We start from the raw sequence: 19,651 nt of genomic DNA, 5'->3' as shown, positions 1-19,651 counted from the left end.
CGAAACTCTAAGGCGGCGTAGAAGAAATGAAACCTCAAGGCACAGTGAAATCCTAGAAACCCCAGGGTGGGGAACAAGAGGGAAGACTGTTAGGTAAGAATTAGTGCAGTCCAACTGGTGGGGGACTGCACAGGACTGATCTCTTGGTATTAGGTAAGAGACCCTTTAATATTGGCCTGTACTACACAAGTTGGTAGTGTGACTGAGCAGCCACGCGTATTTTAAGAGGGGTAATGTGAGCTGTAGAGCTGTACAAAGAAATCATTAAATTCAGGTATTCAAGTATATTTATTTATATATACATACATACATACAAAGCTATTTAAAGCATTCTTTAAAAAGCAGCAATTAATAATAACATTAATCCCAAGTTAGTGTGCAATTCAAAAAGGTGAACAATAAAGCAGGTGAGTAATTCTTTCATAGGTTATACATTTTATTTTGTATCGCCTTTGTAGTATCGAGTTATAAGGAAGGGAAAGGTTAGGGTTAGATCAGAACTTACTGGTTCTCTAAAAAAACAATTAGATTCTCCCAAAGGGATGCAGGCAGTCTTTTATCCCAGTAATAATAGTGTTCAAAAATTAAAACATGAAAGGGAACAAGTACTGCCAAGGCCAATAGGTTTGGAAGGGGGGCTTTAGGGAGCCAGGACAGCCAAAGTCAATGGGCCCGTTCGAAGTTCTGATGCCCTCTTCTTAGAAAATGTCTTTAAATAGTCAGTAGTGCAAATAGAAAATCACAGCAACTCAAGGGGAGTCACCTTGAAGAAACACAAGCTGAAAGACCAGTGAGTGGAGGTCAACTCAGAATAGGGAAAGAATAGCACTCCCCAAGGTAGAAAGCACCACAAATGGCAAAAGATTTATGTACACCAAGCCCCACAGTACCTGTGAACTGAAGAATGTGTTCCAGCTGGATGCCATCTGGTTGCAGTGCAGCAAACCCTTGTTCCTGGTCCTTGGTCATGGTGACGAAAGGGAGGACGTCAGGCGGACTCCAGCAGCAGCAGCACTCGGGAGACGGACTCTGCAGCAATGTTTTCTCCCTGATTCAGAAGCTCTTTGTGGTTTTTGCACCTTTTTCTCAGCACCAAAAGAACAAACATTTCCGGTTAGAAGTTACTTGATCCCTTGGTCCTGAATTCTGGTGAGGGGACTCTGGATGAAGATGTCCTGCTTCTGTAGGCTCCTCTGTACCCCCACGAAGTTTTGGCCGGATTCGCACTTCGGAAGATAATGCATTCGAAGATGGCCAGGGGTCCCCTGGTATTGGGGTTGCACCAAAATAGAGTTTGTCTAGCGGCTAGTTGGTCCCACCAGCCAACGGTGGAAGTCGTCCCGTACAGGTTTTCCAGTCGAAACGAAAATGGGGTCAGCAAAGCTGCAGGGCTTCACCTGGCACTTTGCGGTCCAGAAGTGTGCTGCTGGCATCTTCACGTCTTTGTCGGATGTTGTCCTCTAGTGGTCGGCTCTGCTCCAGTCCCAAAAGCCTCGCCTTTTAAGCAAGATTCCATTCATTCTGGCAATCACCCAGCAAGGTGGCTGTCCTCCAGGACAGCCAGCCAGCCAATCAGAACTGGTTTCACTCAGGCACACCTAGAGACAAAAGGACAGGGATGTTTTGGGACCCTCCCTCACTTCCTGTCTTTCCAGACACACTGGAGCCTGGGCGGGCTGCAGGGCTGAAGCCCACCTAAGGCAAAAATCACACAAAGGACTCAAACCAGATTCAAACAACAGAGTAAAAGCCCAGAAGAAACTGACAATAAATGGCAAAAAAGAAGAGGGGCCATTTTGAGAAAATGGTCACCCTCGGGTGCTGTACAGCAGCTGAGGATTCAGCCTGTAGATACATGGCACAAGGTAGAAAAAAGGAAACCACTGCCACCAGCAATTCAAGTGAGTTATTGTAACAGAATGTTACATGAGGAGTGGGTTATAGGAGTTAGTATGCAAACCCCCAGCACTCCACATAGGGTGGTGTGTGCTGGACCCACAAAGGAAAAAGTAAAGTAAAACAGGGGCCATCTTACTATTCTTAGCAACAGTAGTAGTTCACCCAAGAAAATGAAATGTAGTTAAACATTAACAGAAGCCCAAGGCACTTTTCAATGGCACTACACAAAAAGGTGCTGTGTGTCCAAATGCACAAAGCAGATGCCTATGGTGTTTACCAGACTCCATAAAACAGTAAGAAACCAAACATCCTAGTCAGAACAAACACATGAGAGAGTGAGGAAAAGTCCCACTCAGGAGTTATTATAAAGCCCTGAGTCCAGCAAAAGAGCTGGAGGGCTCTATCGTTAAAGGGAATTGGCACAGAAATGAAAATTCTCCCTAACAAAGGCCAAGGCGGGCTGAGAAACCAGAGAACCTAAGGCGGGGTAGAAGAAACAAAACCACAAGGCGGGGTGAGAGACCACCAGGGTGGAGAAGAGACAAGACCCAGAGACCCCAAGGCAGGGTAAAAGAAACAAAACCCCCCAAGGCGGGGTGAGACCCGAAACCCTCCCCCCAAGGCAGGGTAAAAAACGAAACCTCCAAGGTGGGGTGAGAGACCAGAGTCCCAATGCAGGGTAAAAGAAATGAAACCCCAAGGCGGGGTGCAGGACCTGTGCCCCAAGGCGGGGCAAAAGAAATGAAACCCCAAGGTGGAGTGAGACCGGAGACCTCAAGGTGCAGTGAGAGAAACCAGGCCCCAAGACACAGCGAAAGAGACACTTATTGGACTGACTTGAACAATACAGGGGAGAAATGCTGGGAAAGTCAGCTAGCCTCCTGTCTCACCCTTCACACCGCATCAAGGAGCCACTATTGAAAAAGACATACAACGCTAGTGGTCAGAAGCCAACCACCAGTCACTTGCTCAGGGCCCCAAGCCAAAGTGTATTTCTGTTGTGTTTATGCAATTCTTTTACAAGTGGTAGGGATAGAACGCAGGATTCCGGACGTAGAACATTCTTATTTGTAACTTATATCCTGACTAGCACCCTTTCATGTTCTTTAGAAAAGGCCCAACCACCTAAGAGATAGGGACAGCATAGGTATCCGACGATTTAAAAATAAGAAGGGTTTGAACAGAATGCCACCTTGTCCATCTCCGGGTTCTAATCTTCCAGATTATGAATACATTTTAGGTTTTTGTATCCACAACCTGTGCTGGAAGATAGCCAATAGTATTTTTTTCCTTCAGAATTTTACAATTACAAGGCATAAACAATGATTATCCTAACAATACTGAACCTTGTAATACCATCTTTTGTGTCCCATCACACCTATCCACTTCCGGTAGCCTTCTTTTGGAAAATATGTACTTCTCGTACCAGGCTACCTATAACAATCCCATCATACCATTACAAGCTTCCCCCCCCACCACCTCGATTTATTTCCCATTTGGTGATGTTTAAAACCTACCATTCTGTGACAGTACCAATTGTTCAGTAAGAATTGATGCAGTAGCCCTGGGGTAGACTACGCCAGCCTTGTCCTCTTGGTATTAGGTAACCCACCTATTGGTATAGGTCTGTACTACACAGGTTGGTAGGGCGACGGAGCAGCCAGACTTATCTCAAGAGGGGTAAATGTGAGCTGTAGAGCTGTAGCATCGAAATCCACAAATACAAGTATCCAAATAACAATACCCTCAAGGTTTTCTAGTGATAATTATTTATTTAACGGTAAGTTTTAAATAAGCATTCTTTAAAAAGGGCAATGTGCAACAATAAAAATACACTTCAAGATACTTTATCAAAATCAAGTCAAGCAAGTAGATACTCTTTAAAGATGCTTCATACACATTTCCTACACCATGAGGTGACTTCACTAACTAGGACAGTTTTGGCATTTATATTTCACTTTTGGACTTGGTAAATTCTGAGGCTTGACAAAAAGGAAAAGGTTAATGGAAGGAAACAAGTTTAACAGGTTCCTAAAGCATGTGAGCACTTTTCAATCCCCCAATGAAGTCTAGATAAAAACCTCTCAGCAAATGTCACTTCAAAACCGATGCATCACCTATGAGGGACAGTAAGAATCAAAGTCAATGGGTTAGAAGAGTATGCAGGGAGCCAGGACAGTCAAAGTCAATTTGAAAAATGTCTATGGAGCTGAGGCACTTCTTACATTGCACAAAAGTATTGCACAAAGTTGGAGAGTTTGTTGTAGAAAATTACTGTTGGGCCACAAGCTGTTACACTTGTGAAATGTTAGAGCTAGAAACAACTCTACAAAGCAGCTACTGCACATCTCAATGGAGAAAAGCAAGCTACAGACCAAGAGGCAAGTACCCCTTTAGTCAGAACAGTACCTTAGGTTAGAAGAAGAGGATCCAGCTGGCTTCTGTCCTGGTTGCAGTGTTGCAGATCCAGGGCCTCATCACGAGTTGGGCCGTAGCCCTTAAATGCGGTGGTAATGCTATTACCGCTGTATTTAAGGGTCGGCCCAATCTCGGGCTGGCAGCTCTTACCTGCAGCTCTAAGCTGGGGGTAAATGCTCTGCAAAAATGTAGTTTTTTGGCGCAATTACTGCACAGCAATACCACCAGCGGTAATTGTGCCGATAATTGATTGAGAATTACAGTTACTGGCCAACCCGTGATCCGGCGGTAATACCGCCAGAGGGTTGGGTGGTAACACAAATACAGTTGGGCGGTATCCCACTCGGGATACCGCCCAACTCGTGATGAGGCTGCCTGTGTTCCTGCGCCTCAGTCGTGGGGACGAGAGAGGACGTCTAGAGGACTCCTACACAGCAGTTCGGAGGTCGGCAGCAGCTACGGGCTCTTTTCAATTCAGCGGCACTTGGCGGTTTCAGCTACCAACAAATAGCACCACTGCAGATCTTGGACACTGGATGGGCTTCCTACAATCCTTGAGTCCAGCACTCTGGTGAGGTGACTAGAGCTTAGGTCACTCTACTTCGGGAGGGTCCTCAGGATCTTCCTGGAACTTCGGTCCAGCTTAAAGATGTTGCACTCTACTATGGATTTCTCGACCACTGGCACTCAGTTCCTGCAGCAGCAAAGAAGTACAGCCAATTGGGGAATGTCTTCAAGCAAAGTTCGTCTTGGGGTTAGTTGGTTGGTCCCACCAACCCAAGGGAAGAATTTGTCCTTTCCGGAGCTTTTCTTGTCGATCAGGAAAGGGAGCTTCAGCACAGCAGCAGGGCTTCACCGGGCAGTTCAACGGTACAGGAGGATGCAGCAAGCTTCTCTTCACGATTCCTTTGTCAGATGTTTCTTCCAGTGGTCGTCTGTCTTCATTCCAAGAAGCCTTGCCTTTTATGCAGGTTTCTCCCATTCATGCACAGCCTAGCTGTCACTCACACAGCAGGGTGGCTGTCCTGCAAGGACAGCCAGCCACCCAATCAGGACTGGGTGCATTCAGGTTGCCCTGGAGACTGAGGACAGGGGGTTTCGGGCACCTCCCTCGCTTCCTGCCCTGCTAGACACACTGCAGCCAGAGGCAGGTTTCAGTACTGAAGCCGGCCAAAGGTAAAACGAACAAAAGGGTTAAACCTGGTGTGGCGCGCAGAGTAAACCCCAAGAAAGACCTCACAAACAAGAAATGGCAAAAAAAAGAAGACTGGGCCATTTTGACACAATGGTCACCCATGGGTGCAATACTGCAGCTGAAGATTCAGCCTGCAGTAGAAAAGCACAACGGTAGGAAAATTAAACCACTGCCACCAGCCATTAAATGTAGTGAGGTTAACAAGAAATGTTACATGAGAGAGTAGGAAGAGGGGCTGCCAAGTACCCCCCCCCCCCCCAGCACTCCACATAAGATGGTGTGTGCTGGACCTACTAAGAGAAAAGGTAAGTAAAGTCATTTTCACTTGGCAACTGTAGTTTACCCAAGAAAAGGTATTTAAACCTTAAAAGAAATCTAAAGGAGGGTGCTGCGTATCACCATACAAAAGGTAGATGCCTATGGAGTTTGTCAGACTCCAAAAACAAAGGAAACCCATAGTCCAAATCAGATAAAAAAATACATGAGTGTGAGAAAAAGGTCTCACTTACACCAGGGTAGAAATTAAAAGTCCTAAATCCAGCAAAAGAGCTGGGGGTCTCTAAGATTGAAGGGAATTAGCACAGAAATTAGAATTCTCCATAACACCAATGTTTCCTGAACATTTATATGGTTCTCAACCTGGTGCATTAAGGCCATTTGTAGTTTGGCATCCATGAACATCAAGGACTCTGACTGGCATCCCCAAAAGGCCACGTCACTCAAGCAACACAATCCCTACTACTCGACACCCACTTCTTAAGTATCTCCATTGGAGGCTGCTCACTCAGTCTGTTGCCCTCCCTCTACAAAATCACTCCATGGGCTAACATCTTGAAGACATGGTGGTTCTCAATCGATGTTACTATTGCATAGCACCACAGCCCAGCAGTGTCAAGGGTAAAGCTCTTTGAGAGGATCTAGTGCCATACAAATCCAATCCTGATGTCCTTGGACAAGTGCAACCACCACGTACAGATCAGCTTTGCCCGCTCATGTTCAAACTGCAGATACTGGCGAATAATAATGAAACCAAAGGTGAACTTACGTCTTGGTCGTAGCGCTTCCTGATCTCCGGATGGGTCTGCTCTATTAGACAGTCCACGAAGCAGGTCTGAAAAGGAAGCACAGATGGTGAATGCCTTAGTATCTGCAATGGTAACCCGGAACATATGTAGTTCTGAAGGTGTTTGCTGTTAAGATATTCAAGACGCACTACTCATTCAAGAAGGAATGTGATACAATAGCGGAACTCTAAGGGTGCTTATTACTAGACCTGAAAGAAAATAAACTCATCACTAGTGATACCTCCCTTTGTAAATCTTCACCCACCTGAACCAAAATGAACTTCAAGATGTAGAAATTAAACAAGTCTACATCAGACTGGTTGTTTTTTCATATTCAAGCAAGGCAGGGTGTTTTGCCATATAAGTAACATTAGACCACTTTTATGGGTTAATATTAGTTAGAATTTTAAGTACAAGACAATGCATGGCATTTTAAAAAACAATTTTTAAAGTGCTTGGTGGCTGACAACGTTTACTACAATCCAACATATTGCTCTAAGGACAAATAACATGGTTCACAGGGCACTCTACTACAATTCATTAGTGCGTTTCCATCTATTAACATCCGATCTGCATTGGTAATTACATAAACATGCCCAGATATCTTTGTGAGGTTCCATGTCCTTTTGCCAACACCTATTTATTCGAAGTCATTTTCTTCAAAGAAATTACTTTGAAAAAACGAGTGTCAGCAAATGAACGCGATACCCTTTGGAACGTTCTGCACAATGTGAGAACTCCCTATATGGATTTCCACAGTTGTTGGCTGATAACAACTGATGCAGCCAAGCTGAAGGGGTAGGCGTTAGGAAAGATGTTCTCATTTGCCTCTTGTCCTCCAATGATTTCAATGGCATACCATTCTTTTTGCTGGTTTTTTAAACTGCCCTGCCTTCAGCTTCACTTCCCTTGCCTTTTGCACATTGTTCTGGGGAAACAGACTAGTCTTTCAGACTTTCAGTATTGAGAAACTTTATTACTCTTTGTATTTTTGTATTTTGGCAATTGCACACAGCACCTTACAGTGCAGTGCGCAGCAGGGATACGTATCCTCAAAACGTTTCATCTTTTGGGATTTTTAGTCACCTTTTCTATGTGCCGTTAGGTAGAATGACCTTTTTGGGTAAATCTCCCCACTTTGCGAGGCCCCCAGCATTTTTGCTGGACTATTGGATTTTTGGACTGATTCTCCTGAGCGAGTGGGAACCTTTTTCCACACTCACTTATTCTTTTACTCTAGCTTTGTGAACCCTTTTTTGTTAGGAGTTCTGCTTTTCTAGCATCTACGTTTTATTACTGCAGCATGCAGCGCCTTCTGTTCAGTGTTGCTGGGGAGCGCCTTCAGCGTCCCTTTTTATTTAACCTGTGTTAACATGTTACCAGGGCAGGGGGACACTTTGTCCCATCTGTATTTTATTTTGCGAGAACAGCACACCACAACATAAGAAACATTGGCTCCCTTTTCCAGTAACATTTAGTTACTGCTGTGTTAGGCAGAGTTTGTATGCAGTACCCTTGGGGACCACTACACACAACTAAGATTACAGGTGTAAGCAAAACTAACCTTTGGTATAAGTCTGTACTACACAGTTTTTGGTAGCGAAGGTGAGCAACAAGGTTCATCTCAAGAGGGAATGTGAGCTGTAATGTGGTACACAGAGGTCTACCATCACAGGTGTTCAAATAAACTCTTACACTCAAGGTTTCTTGGTTAAACACTTATTAATTGTTCAGTTATAAAACATTCACTAGAAGGAGGCAGTTAAATATCATACACAAATATACTTCAGTACTACACACTAGGTTTCTGAAGCATTCAGACTACTTTGAAGGAGGAGCAAAAAGGCATAGGTTATTTAGAACCTAAAAGGTTAAAAGTTAGTCTTAGACAGTGCAAATATTTAGAGTTCAACAGAAGAGTCAATTCAATAGGTTAGGCCAAAGTCAATGGGCTAAAGTCATGGATAGGATAAAGCAGTTCTGGTAGTGAAACGGCAAAGTCTCTGCACAAGTTCTTAGGAGCATGGGCGTAATTTTAGGCGGGGCAGGGGTGTTTGTCCCCCACAACTTTCATGGCTCACCATTTTGTCCCCATTCATTTGGCTGGGGCATCTTTTCTACAGATGTAATGCCCCCCCCCCCAACATTTTCAGTAAAGTTACTCCACTGCTTAGGAGTAGTTTATAGCAAGAAGAATTTTATGCTGGGTCACAAGCCGATTAGGCCTGTGAGTTGGGAAAGTTTCAAGCACCTTCACAGCGAGAGTCAAGTACTCCAAGTCTGGTTTTACAGTACCTTACAAATGAAGAAAAAGATGCAGCTGATGACTTCTGTTCCTAGCAGTTCCTGCAGATCTCGCTGTTCCTGGGCCTCAGTCGTGGGGAGAAGAGGGAAGACGTCGGGGGTACTCCTGCACTGGGACTGGTCAAAAAGCTGGCAACTGGCAAATCTTCGATTCCGGTAGCTGTAAGTCAAGCACACAAACTGGTGTCTCCCTCCCTGGTTCTACGGTTTCCTGCAGCACTCGGAGGAAAGTCAACCAGTTCAGAGGTGAGTATCCAGTTGGCTTACGGTTCGAATTGATTGGTCCCACCAACTCAAAGGGAGAAGTCGTCCTTGCAGGGGCTTCTCTGTCGAGGTGAACCTTGCGATTCGGACCTGCAGCAGGCCTTCACCGGGCAAACCAACGGTCCAGGAGTTGCAGCAGCTGTCCTCTTCAAGCTCGTCTTCGGTTCTTTCGTTGCAGTTTCCATGTCATGATTCACCGGTTCCGACCCTTCTGGACTACATGGTCCATCAAACACCGCAACACCCTTTCTAGTATACTTCCAACACGGCCGACGCCATTATGACAATCCCCGTCTAGTGTTTCAACTGACCTGCCACTTCCTAGAAAACAGAGACGTCCCCGCGGCTCTGCGCGTCTCAACGCTACCTTTCCGAAGTTCCAGCAAGTGCGTGTTTAACTTCACTTACTCCCGTGCTACTCCCTTGTTTAGCGGTTTCCAATTCCTTCCTGGTAGTATTCGGTTCTGCCCGCGCTTAACGCTTGTGGAATCTTTCTTACCGCCTTCTCCTCGGTCCTGCCCGGATCCGTACTGCACTCGTACTCTGCCTTTGGTACGGTACGAGCCTTCTGATTCCTTCCTGGTTCCCAAACCCTTTCCGGACTCAGTTCTATACCTTCCTGATCCTCCCTGGGAAACTGAACGCCTGCATCTCTACAAGACTGGTACCCCTGTACACTCGCGACAGAGGACGCTCGCCCGTGTCTGTACAAGTCCCGAACAATCAGAAAGAAGGAGAAACCTCTGAAGAACAAGAGTTCAAAGGATAAACAGGTGAGATTCGAGGCGAAGTGTGACAGTTTGAGACACCAAGGATTTGATATTGAAACAAATATGGAGGCCGCTGTTCAGGACCTCATGAGAGGAATGCAAGAGTTAACAACCTAAGTACAGAATCTTAAAACCGAAAATGCAGCACTAAAACAGCTTGTGCTACCCAGGGACTCGGCATTTCAAGAAAGTGTCATGGTTGGGAGCATAGTGGACAAGTACGATGGAACCACCTGGGCACTACGCTCCTTCCTTGATTCACATCTAGTGCATTTCACCTTCAAACCATACTATTTCTCTACACCCAGGGATAAAGTGGGATTAATAATGTCTCACCTCTCTGGAAATACTTTAACTTGGACAACTCCCTTAGCGAATTCAGGAGATCCACTCCTGGCCAACTATGAAGGATTTGTGGAAGCCTTCAAAACTAAGTTTGACCGCCCTGAACAAGTATACAGTGCTCAAGAGAAACTATTGGAGTTCCAACAAGGCAATCAAGATAGGTCGTCTTACGTAACCCGCTTTAAGCAATTGGCCAAGGAGGCAAATTGGACTCCAGAAGCTTGTTTTACATTGTTTCGTCGTGGATTAAATGACGAAATCAAGGATGAACTGGCCAGAGTGGCCCATCCAGGTTCCTTCCAGGCTTTGTTGGACTTGTCCTTACAAATAGACTTCTGCATCCAAGAGAGTAAGGCAGAAAAAAGAAAGACACGGTCATTACCACCGAAGGTTCCCTTGGATTATCCTAGTCCTAAAGAAACAGCCTCCCGTCATCCTGAACCTATGCAACTTGGTTCCTTGCGGTGGCCTATCTCTCCAAAGGAAAGGATACGTCGGATCCACGAGTGGGCTTGGAAACACCATATACCCCCGAGAATCCAGAGAGATCATCCAGGCTGTCGAAGGAATAGATGGAAAACCATTATCTTCTGGACCCATAACCCAGCAAACGGAATTACTACTGTCAATTAACCACCAGGAGACGTTACGTTTTGACATAATAAAGGCAGCTCATTACCCGATGGTTTTGGGTATGCCCTGGCACCAAAGGCAGAACCCATATATGAACTGGGCAGCCGGTTCCTTGTTTCTAGGCTCAGAATTTTGTCCATCTCATTGTCTGTCCCAGAATATGATGCTACCCTTATCCGCAGAAACCCACATTACCCAGGTACCTGAGAAATACCAACAATTTTCAGACGTATTCTCATCAGCTTTTGTTCAATCATTACCTCCTCATTGCCCTGAAGACTGTGCTATCGACACTGAGAATTCTGCAGTTATACCATTTGGAAGGATGTTTATACTTTCTGAACCTGAGAAAAGGGCTCTACGAGAATACCTGGAAACCAACCTCGCCAATGGGACCATTCGTCCTTCTACGTCTCCTGCGGGGACCTCATTGTTTTTTGTGCCCAAGAAGGATACCAAAGAACTCCGACCCTGCCTGGGCTATCAGGGCCTTAATCAATACACCCTTAAGGATCGTTATCCGTTACCACTCATCTCAGATATCTTGGAAGCTGTGTGCGGCGCCGTCATCTTTACCAAACTTGACTTGCGGGGCGCGTACCATTTGATCCGTATAAAGGAAGGCGATGAGTAGGTGTTGAGTGGAAGACTGCCTTCAGGACACCCTTGGACATTTTGAATATTTAGTGATGCCATTTGGTCTAGCCAATGCTCCAGCAGTTTTCCAGCGCTTTATGGACAGAGTTTTTTCAGACATGCTATTCCTTTTTGTTATTGTATATCTGGATGACATTTTGATTTATTCCAGTGATCCCATACTACTTCAAGAACATGCAAGTCTGGTGTTACAATGCTTGCAAGAGAATAAACTGCAGGCAAGCCAGAGATGTGTGTTTTCCATGTCACTACTGTTCATTATCTGGGGTTCGTTTTAAGTCCTCAAGAAATAGAAATGGATCCTGCCAAGATTGACTCTATCCTTTTGTGGCCAGCCCCTACATCAGTAAAACAGATACAATCCTTCCTGGGACTTTGCACATGTTTATAGGAAGTTCATCCCTACATTTTCTGCCATAGTACAACCTATAGTTGCATTATTGAAGAAAGACATACCATTCAACTGGTCGACGGATCAAGAGACCCCCTTTCAAGAACTAAAACAACGATTTAATCAAAGACCCATCCCGGCTCAACCTGACATCAATAAACCCTTCCTGGTGGAAACCGACACATCGGACTACGCCATGGGGACAGTCCTAAAAAAAGAATCCGAGGACAAAGAAGAACATCCCATTGTATGGCTGTCTCGAACCTTGAATCCTAGTGAATTGCTCGCCATCCGGCAGGCTTTTACAGAGTGGCATCATCTAATCTTGGGTGCCAAGTTTCCTGTACAAGTTCGAAATGATTATCAGAATTTACAGTGTAGAAACAGTCATTAGGCTCGTTGGGCCTTCTTTTTCGCCCAATACCAGTTTCACATCCACCATGTACCCAGTACACCCAACATAATAGCTGACGCACTATCCAGACGTCCTGATTAAGAACCTGATGAAGCCTGAGCCTTTCCAAAGATGTTTCCCGAATCTGTGTTCATTGTCCAGGCCAACTCTCTATTGGATAACATCCGCACTGAAACCCTGAAAAGAAGGAGAAACCTCAGAAGAACAAGAGTTCAAAGGATAAACAGGTGAGATTCGAGGCGAAGTGTGACATGCCAAGCCAAGAGACTTGCCTTTTATCCAGTTTCCTCCCATTCATTCCAGCCTAGCTGCCACTCACACAGCAGGGTGGCTGTCCTTGCCGGACAGTCAACCAGCCAATCACGCCAGAGTGCATTTGGGTCTCCTAGGAGACTAAGCACAGGGAGTTTCGGGCACCTCCCTCACTTCCTGCCCACCCCAGACACTCGGGCGCCAGAGGCGGTCTTCAGTCCTGAAGCCCGCCAAAGGCGATGGAGCAGAGGGACCAAACCTGGTTTGGCACGCAGAGACAAACTATAGAAGGATCTTTCCAAAAAGAAATGGCGAAAAAAGAAGACCGGGACCCGTTTAAACAAAAGGGGGCTCAGACGCCATCTTGAAAAACATGGCTCCCGCGTTTTAACGCTACCAGTGTTTGCGGTCGGGAAAAATCATGGTAGTGGCATTTGATTGCTACATGAGTATCTAGACACAGAGGATACCAAGTAACCCCTCCAGCACTCTATTGTAAAAAAAAGACTAGTAAAGTCAATTTCTTTTAACTTTCTCTGGGAAACAGTAGTTCATCCCAGAGAAGGTATTTAAACCTTGAGAAAGCCTGAAAGGCTTCCCTGTGCCATTGCACTGAGGGTGCTGTGTGACACAAATTAAAATATGATGCCTATGGAGTGGTCTAAAACTCCATAACCAAAGAAAATACCGACAGAAAACAAACAGAATTAAAAAGTTTAAAGTCCCAAAGTTTAGCAAATGAGCTGGAGGGCTCTAGGGTGGGAGGAATTATCCCTAACATGCTGCAAGTTCATCCGACAGGCTGGTGGCAGTATATCTTTTTGCCCAACTTTTTGTGGACTTGTACCACAGGCTATCTTTGCAGATGCGGTAGGGGACACAAGGGACAAAATTTGCCTAAAATGGTGGCTGTAGTTTTTTAAGCCTTGGTCTTTCTTGAGCCTTCTTCTACCTGGCCTTGGTGAGTGAGGGTTGGGGGGGAGGGGCTTGATTTGTCTTTGGCAGGCTTCCTTGGAAAGTGCGCCAAGGTTCTCGGAGTGCCTTTAAGGACAGGAAGTGGGGGAGGTGACCGAAACACCTAGGTCTTTTTGCTGCATCGTGCCTACCTAGAACCAGTTTGTGCTGGGATGCTGGCTGTCCCCATTGGACAGCCACCCCCCAAGTTTCGATGAATGCATGCCTGGTGATTGGTGGGCTCAACCAGTTTTCCTGCATAAAAGGCGAGGGTCCTGGAACAGAAACTCAGACGACCACTGGAACTGAAATCAGAAGAAGAACATCCAGAGTCACTTCCAGCGACAGCCAGAGCCATCTGAGTAACCGCTGCAGTATGGACCTCAACATCTGTGCGGCAGGGAAGTCCAGAAGAGGACCACTTCCTCCCTTGGACTGGTGGGGCCTAACCAGTCCCAAGACAAACAGTATTTTGTGCCATCCCTTGACAAGCTTCGACCTCTACAGTCTGCAATTCCTCAATGCCCGGCCGGGGTCCTGTGCCATTTTGCGGTGCAGCGTCTTCTGAGGTGCGGTTTCGTCTGAAACTTGGTCGGCATCCTTCTGGACCTCCAGTGACTGGATCCCACTCCTGAAAGTCCCCTCAGCCGAGGCGAGGACCAAGACAGGGCACAAGCTCCACCGCAAGACAACAGTCCTTCAAATAAGCCTTGAAAGAGGTACCAACGAGCAAGTGCTGCAAAGATCTTATGCTGGGCGTCCACTGCTCGAGTGCAACCACCAGATCCATCGCCAGTTCTTTTCTTCAGTCACCAAGGCCAAGAATCCTGAACCGGGGTCTGCCGTTGCTTCTCTTTGGGGACCATCCTGCTGCACCAGCTTCTCTGCTTAAAAGGTACTGTTCAGCCCCTAATAGTTACCTAGGCATGCTTTGCTGTTCATGTGCTTTGGAGGGTTGTAGTGAAGGTGTTAATCCCTTCCCAGGCTTACATTGAGCTACATTGGGGTGGTCAACCCTTTGCGTTCCTTTACAAAGAAATCCAACTGATACTCACGTATACACTTGAAGAAATCTTCAGAGACTCTGCCTTGTTCACTGCTTACCTGCTCTTTCTTCCTCAGCCCTTGGTCACTGAATCCCCAGTAACCACCCACCCCCCTTAACTTTGTGAGACTCATCAAGATGGACATGGACTTCCTCAGGGGTCAAGTAAAGTTATACAAGTTAGTCTTAAGTTTACATACTTGTTTCATAAGTTTCTACTACTTTTTATGTTACCTTACAACTGTTCTAAAGTATTTGTATCCTTTGGATATTGCAAGTATTCTGTGTTTAATACTGTGTGATAGTACTTATCTTACTTATATGTTAGAGCCTTAGTGTATATCAAATAAATACTTATTTATCATAACTTCCAGTGTGCAAGTGCTTCCTTGAATTAAGTGAATGCTCTGAGCTCTGTGTGCCTCACTACAGCACTCATCCCTCCTAGACGAAGCCTGGTTGCTCAGCTATTGCTACCAAACCTTTGGTAGTTCAGTCTAAACCTAAGGGGTGTAACCCTGTTCACCAAGGGTGGGCTTTCTGAAGTCTTGTGCAAGACTGGACTTTACAAAAAAACAAACAAGTGCCTAAGGCAAGCTGGTGACAGCAGTAAAGTATTTACTTAATTTTACTTGTGTACTTCACATTTACCGCAAATGGCTATCAAAGCTAGCTAGAACCCCAAGGTGGCAGTGCCATGAGTTCCTTCGCTTGCCCTTTGGCCACATTGTAGTTTGACCTTCTCCCTGCCCTCACAGATGACTTAGTGGATTGTCTGTGGGTCGCTGAGCACTTGATCTTCTGCTGTTCGCTCCAGAGAGGTTCCTAGGAGTTGTAGGTTCGAGGATTGTTCCGGTTGAATGAAAATGCAAGATGCATCCCTTTTTGGAGAAGAAATGCAGAAACCACCCCTTAAGGACACTTCACAGGTTGGAGGAAGGAGAGTTCCAGCGACAGTCTCGGCACACAGGCAATATGCGCCATTCCAGACGCCGTCACAGCAGCTGCAGGACATGGTCCCTTGATGGTGGAAAGCCAAAGTCTGGGACGATCACCAATGCTCCAGACTTCATTTTGGAACGGCAACAGTTCTGGTGAGGTAGCCCACGTCAGTCCACCGGGCAGTCTAGGGACACTACCAAAAGGCTCTGAAGGGATGGATCCTCAAGAAGGCGTCAAGACTAATTGGTTCCACTATTCCAGGGGCTGAAGCACCGCTCAAGGTCTTCAGAGATCTGGCAAAGGAGCAGGGTTTCACCAGGCTTCCTACTGGAAGGAATGCTGTGCCACTTCAGGAGTCTTCTTCAGATCTTTAGTCCGCTGTGCTTCTACGAGGAATTCTTGGCTCCAACACTGATGTCAAGAAGTGGCTGCAGAGATCCACTTATCCAAAATCAGAGATGGAAGCAAGGTATGGATCTGCACCAGCCAAACTGCCAGTAGTTGTCCAATCAAAAGGAAAACACCTATCTATCCTTACTGCTACCCACCACGTTACTGTCACTCCAATCTCACACTCTGCCTCCACCCTTTGATTTTATTTATTTTATTACTCCTGTTCTTACTATCCCACATACCTCCAAATACCCCTCTGTTATCCTCACTTCCCTCCCTCTCACTCCTCCCCTTCACTCTTCTTCCTTGCCTCTTGCTAGTCTGTTATTTTCCCTCTCTCTACACTTACCACGAGCATCTCCTATGCTACCACTCCCTATCGCTCTTACTTCTCTTCCTCTATTGCTACTCTCTTGCTACCACCACTGCTCTACTACCACTAGGATCTCTCGCCCCTACTCGGAATGCTGCTCACCAAAACGTACTACTACCGTCTCCTACTACCAACTAACAGCTCCTACTCCCACCACTGCTCCTACTTCCACCACCACTCATACTCCTCCCACAACTATTACCACCTCTGCTACCACTTTCACACTACTACTCCTACTCTACTCACACTCTCCACTCACAAATATTCCATAGACCCCCCCTCTCTCCAATGGCTTCTGCACTGTCCTCACCCAACTAATCCACACTCAACCATTCTCAAAACTCAACCTTAAATACCCCAACCCCTCCCAGTATTGGCCACTTAACTTATCCAATAGCTTACTTTCCTGGGAGGGGGTGCAGAGTTTAAGGGCTAGTAAGCCCCGCCCCATGCAGTCTGGTTGCATTCCTAACCTGGGGCCTGTAATGGCTTCCGGGAATCATGCATGCCTGCAAGCCTCTCTGGCGCCTTTTACCCATACAGGTCCCTGGTGGTGTAGTGGAGCATAAAGGCCCCCCTAGTGGGCTAGTGGACTCCATGCAGCCTGGAACTGCAGCGGCTAGTGTTAAGGCTGCTGCACCGCTTCATTCCTTTTCTCCAGACCACATAGGTACAAGGCCCAGTGTGGTGACCTTGCTTCCCCACGGCTGCCTCTTTCCCATTGCGTGTTCTTGCCACCGCCAAATACGATAAGGAGGGGCTGCGCCCACATGCAGGGAAGGATGCTGGGTATTGTCCCCCACCCATCCCCCAACCCCTTTTGACAGGGCTCAACACTGGCCTGGTCACTCAAGCATAACAACCAGTTAGAGAACAGTTAAGTAATTCAAAGAGAGAAAAAACACAATACACAGTCTTATAAGAATCAGGCCCTAATAGTATTTGCAAAAGGAGATGGGGCCCAATACCCTAAGAGTCGCAGCACACAAAGGTAACCCTGTACAGGTAGTTCAGTCTCTTTGGAATGCTGAACAGGTGTTGGCAAAGCCAACACCAAAGTGTCTCAAGCAGTGAAGGACAAAACTAAGTTCTTGGGAGGTCCTCTCCCAATCCCAAAACCTTAGTGGAAGCCCAGAAGGCGGTGATCCTTGGCCAGAAATCAATTGATCATGAACAGGCAAGCGAGGCAAGATTAGGATTTGTGCCCATTCAACCTTATGGAGGTAGGGGGAGGGAGATAGAAACAGGCAAGTTAACTCACCCCTGTACTCAGATTTTATCAGGAACCACGTCTGAGGCACAATAATCCACTGGGCCCACTTACTTTGCGTATTGGTTCTGTCAGAGGGAGTCTAGGGGCTATTGGTGCAGAGTAACCTTCAGCTTCAGGTTCTCCTGGTTGGCGGTTCCTGGCACTGGACAGATGGACAACCCTGGCACAATGAAGAAAGAACCACCATGACGAAGACGACCCTGGAGGACCCCAGGACACGATGCAAGTGGGAGACAGAAACGACCACCACAATCATACAGCAGAAGACGACCCTCGTGGCCGAAACAAAAACTGGTTCTACAAGGCCGCTCTTCTTGCTGGAGAGGTGCAACTGAAAGGGAAGGCATCTTGTTTCACTAGTCAAGGGTCTACAGAGTCCAAAATCAGGCAGCCGACCAATGCAGCAAGGCAGCCCAAGTGGGAGCTAGTCAGCCCACGGGATTGTGCCGGGATGCTTCCAAGAGCAGGTTCCTCGAGGTGGGGGTGGGGTCGTTCCTATCAGTACAGGGCTTGAAGCAACAAGAAAGGCCTTCGGGAGATCAGACAAAGAAGCAAAGCTTTGTCGGGAGGTTTGCTGCAGCAATCACAATCCATGTGTCTTCAGCAGAACGCTCATCTTCGAAGGGGCCTTTGCGTCAGAAAGATCTGAACAATGTCGGCAGGACTCCTCCTTTCATCCTAAATTTGAGCCGAGTCACCTTCAGGCCAACCAACAGAAAAGATCTGCACTGTTCAAGCTGGCAGGGGCAACTGGCCTCCACAGCTGTCCAGCAACAGACACATTTAGACCAGGATGTAGACTGGGACCACACAGTCCCAGCTGCCACATCCGGCCAAACACACATACCAACTCTTTGCCCAGTAAAACCCAGGCATTTGCCCATGAAAGAGCTTACCTTATATGGAGCATAGAGACATGTGAGGGCAGGGATACGGTCAAAAGACACTATGGTCAAGGACAGTGCTAAATCTCGTGGCACAGCCAATTTTGGATTATGCGGCCCTTTAAAAGGCATTATGCGATAAGATGTAAACTGGCTGGCAAGAATGTAAAAAAGGATGGTAGAAAAATATCTGTTGCCATCAGCTGTCCTGGACACATCATACAAGTAACCACTAAGTTACTAAAAACAAATGTAAAAGGGATACAAAGAACTATGACCATACCTCACTGTAAGGTAATGTGTGCAGTTTAAAACAAACAAGGAATTTCGTAATGGGGGACAGAGTTTCCTGCACTGATAGCCACAGGGACCTATCAGTGCCCCCACAAGAGGTGAGCTAAGCAAGGTAAGCAAAGCAAAAAGGCTTTACTAACCTTCAAAAGTCAGGACAAGGTCAAAACAAAAGCAACATTTTGGGGAGGTTCCATAGACGTTTATGGAACAGAAACAGCAAAAAATCTTTCCCAACGCCCTCCCAGGCACACAAAGCCGGATAGATCATCAACGATCAGAGGATATATGTGAGAGCAATCTACGGGATAGTATTTTTGCTAAACATATACTATCCAAATGAAGTATGGCGAGGGGTTGGTATGATTGACAATCCATTGGGTTCTTGTTAGGCTTGGGAAGTACAATTATACCACTCATCATTGGATGGTAGCAGAGCAAAAGTCTGAATCGATTGTAGGTTTTAAGGAGCCGAGGAGCTAATAGGCCATCCTATTTGCCAAATTCAATTACAAGCCCATCTGGCATAGGCGTCGCATCAGATTTTCGTTCTAGTATGCTCTCAATCTCCTGAACATTGATGGAATTGTTAAGTACCAAACTCTGTTCTTTATCCAGCTAGACCAGTTCAGCTCCATCGACGTAGGCCTGCAGCTGAAAGTCCAAAATGTCGGACTTGGAGGAGTAAAAAGTGATATAGAATTGGATTTCATTCGAGCAAGTAGGGAGGCAACTATACACCCAATCTCAGATGAACCCTTGTCAGGTTGATTAGCCCAGGACGGTTTAGGTCGAATTGACTGAAAAAAAAGGTTGAAACGAGCAAATGTTCTAAAAATGCTACCACCAAAGCACCAAAGGATCGAACACCAAAAGTTCGATCCTTTGG

General features: G+C 46.3%; 1 protein-coding gene across 1 annotated transcript in view; it reads right to left on the bottom strand.

Annotated features, from left to right (window-relative positions):
* EFTUD2 (elongation factor Tu GTP binding domain containing 2) overlaps window positions 1–19,651 on the bottom strand; it is a 511,582-nt gene that overhangs the window by 412,338 nt on the left and 79,593 nt on the right. Inside the window, exon 6 of the mRNA XM_069634260.1 lies at window positions 6,558–6,623. Coding sequence (XP_069490361.1) covers window positions 6,558–6,623 — 66 coding nt within the window. The remainder of the gene's footprint in view (window positions 1–6,557; window positions 6,624–19,651) is intronic.

The sequence above is a fragment of the Ambystoma mexicanum genome, chromosome 13 (assembly GCF_040938575.1).
Source record: "Ambystoma mexicanum isolate Mex_15411 chromosome 13, UKY_AmexF1_1, whole genome shotgun sequence".
NCBI lineage: Eukaryota > Metazoa > Chordata > Amphibia > Caudata > Ambystomatidae > Ambystoma > Ambystoma mexicanum.
Note: the sequence above shows the minus strand (reverse complement) of the source record. Positions and strands in the feature narration are given on the sequence as shown.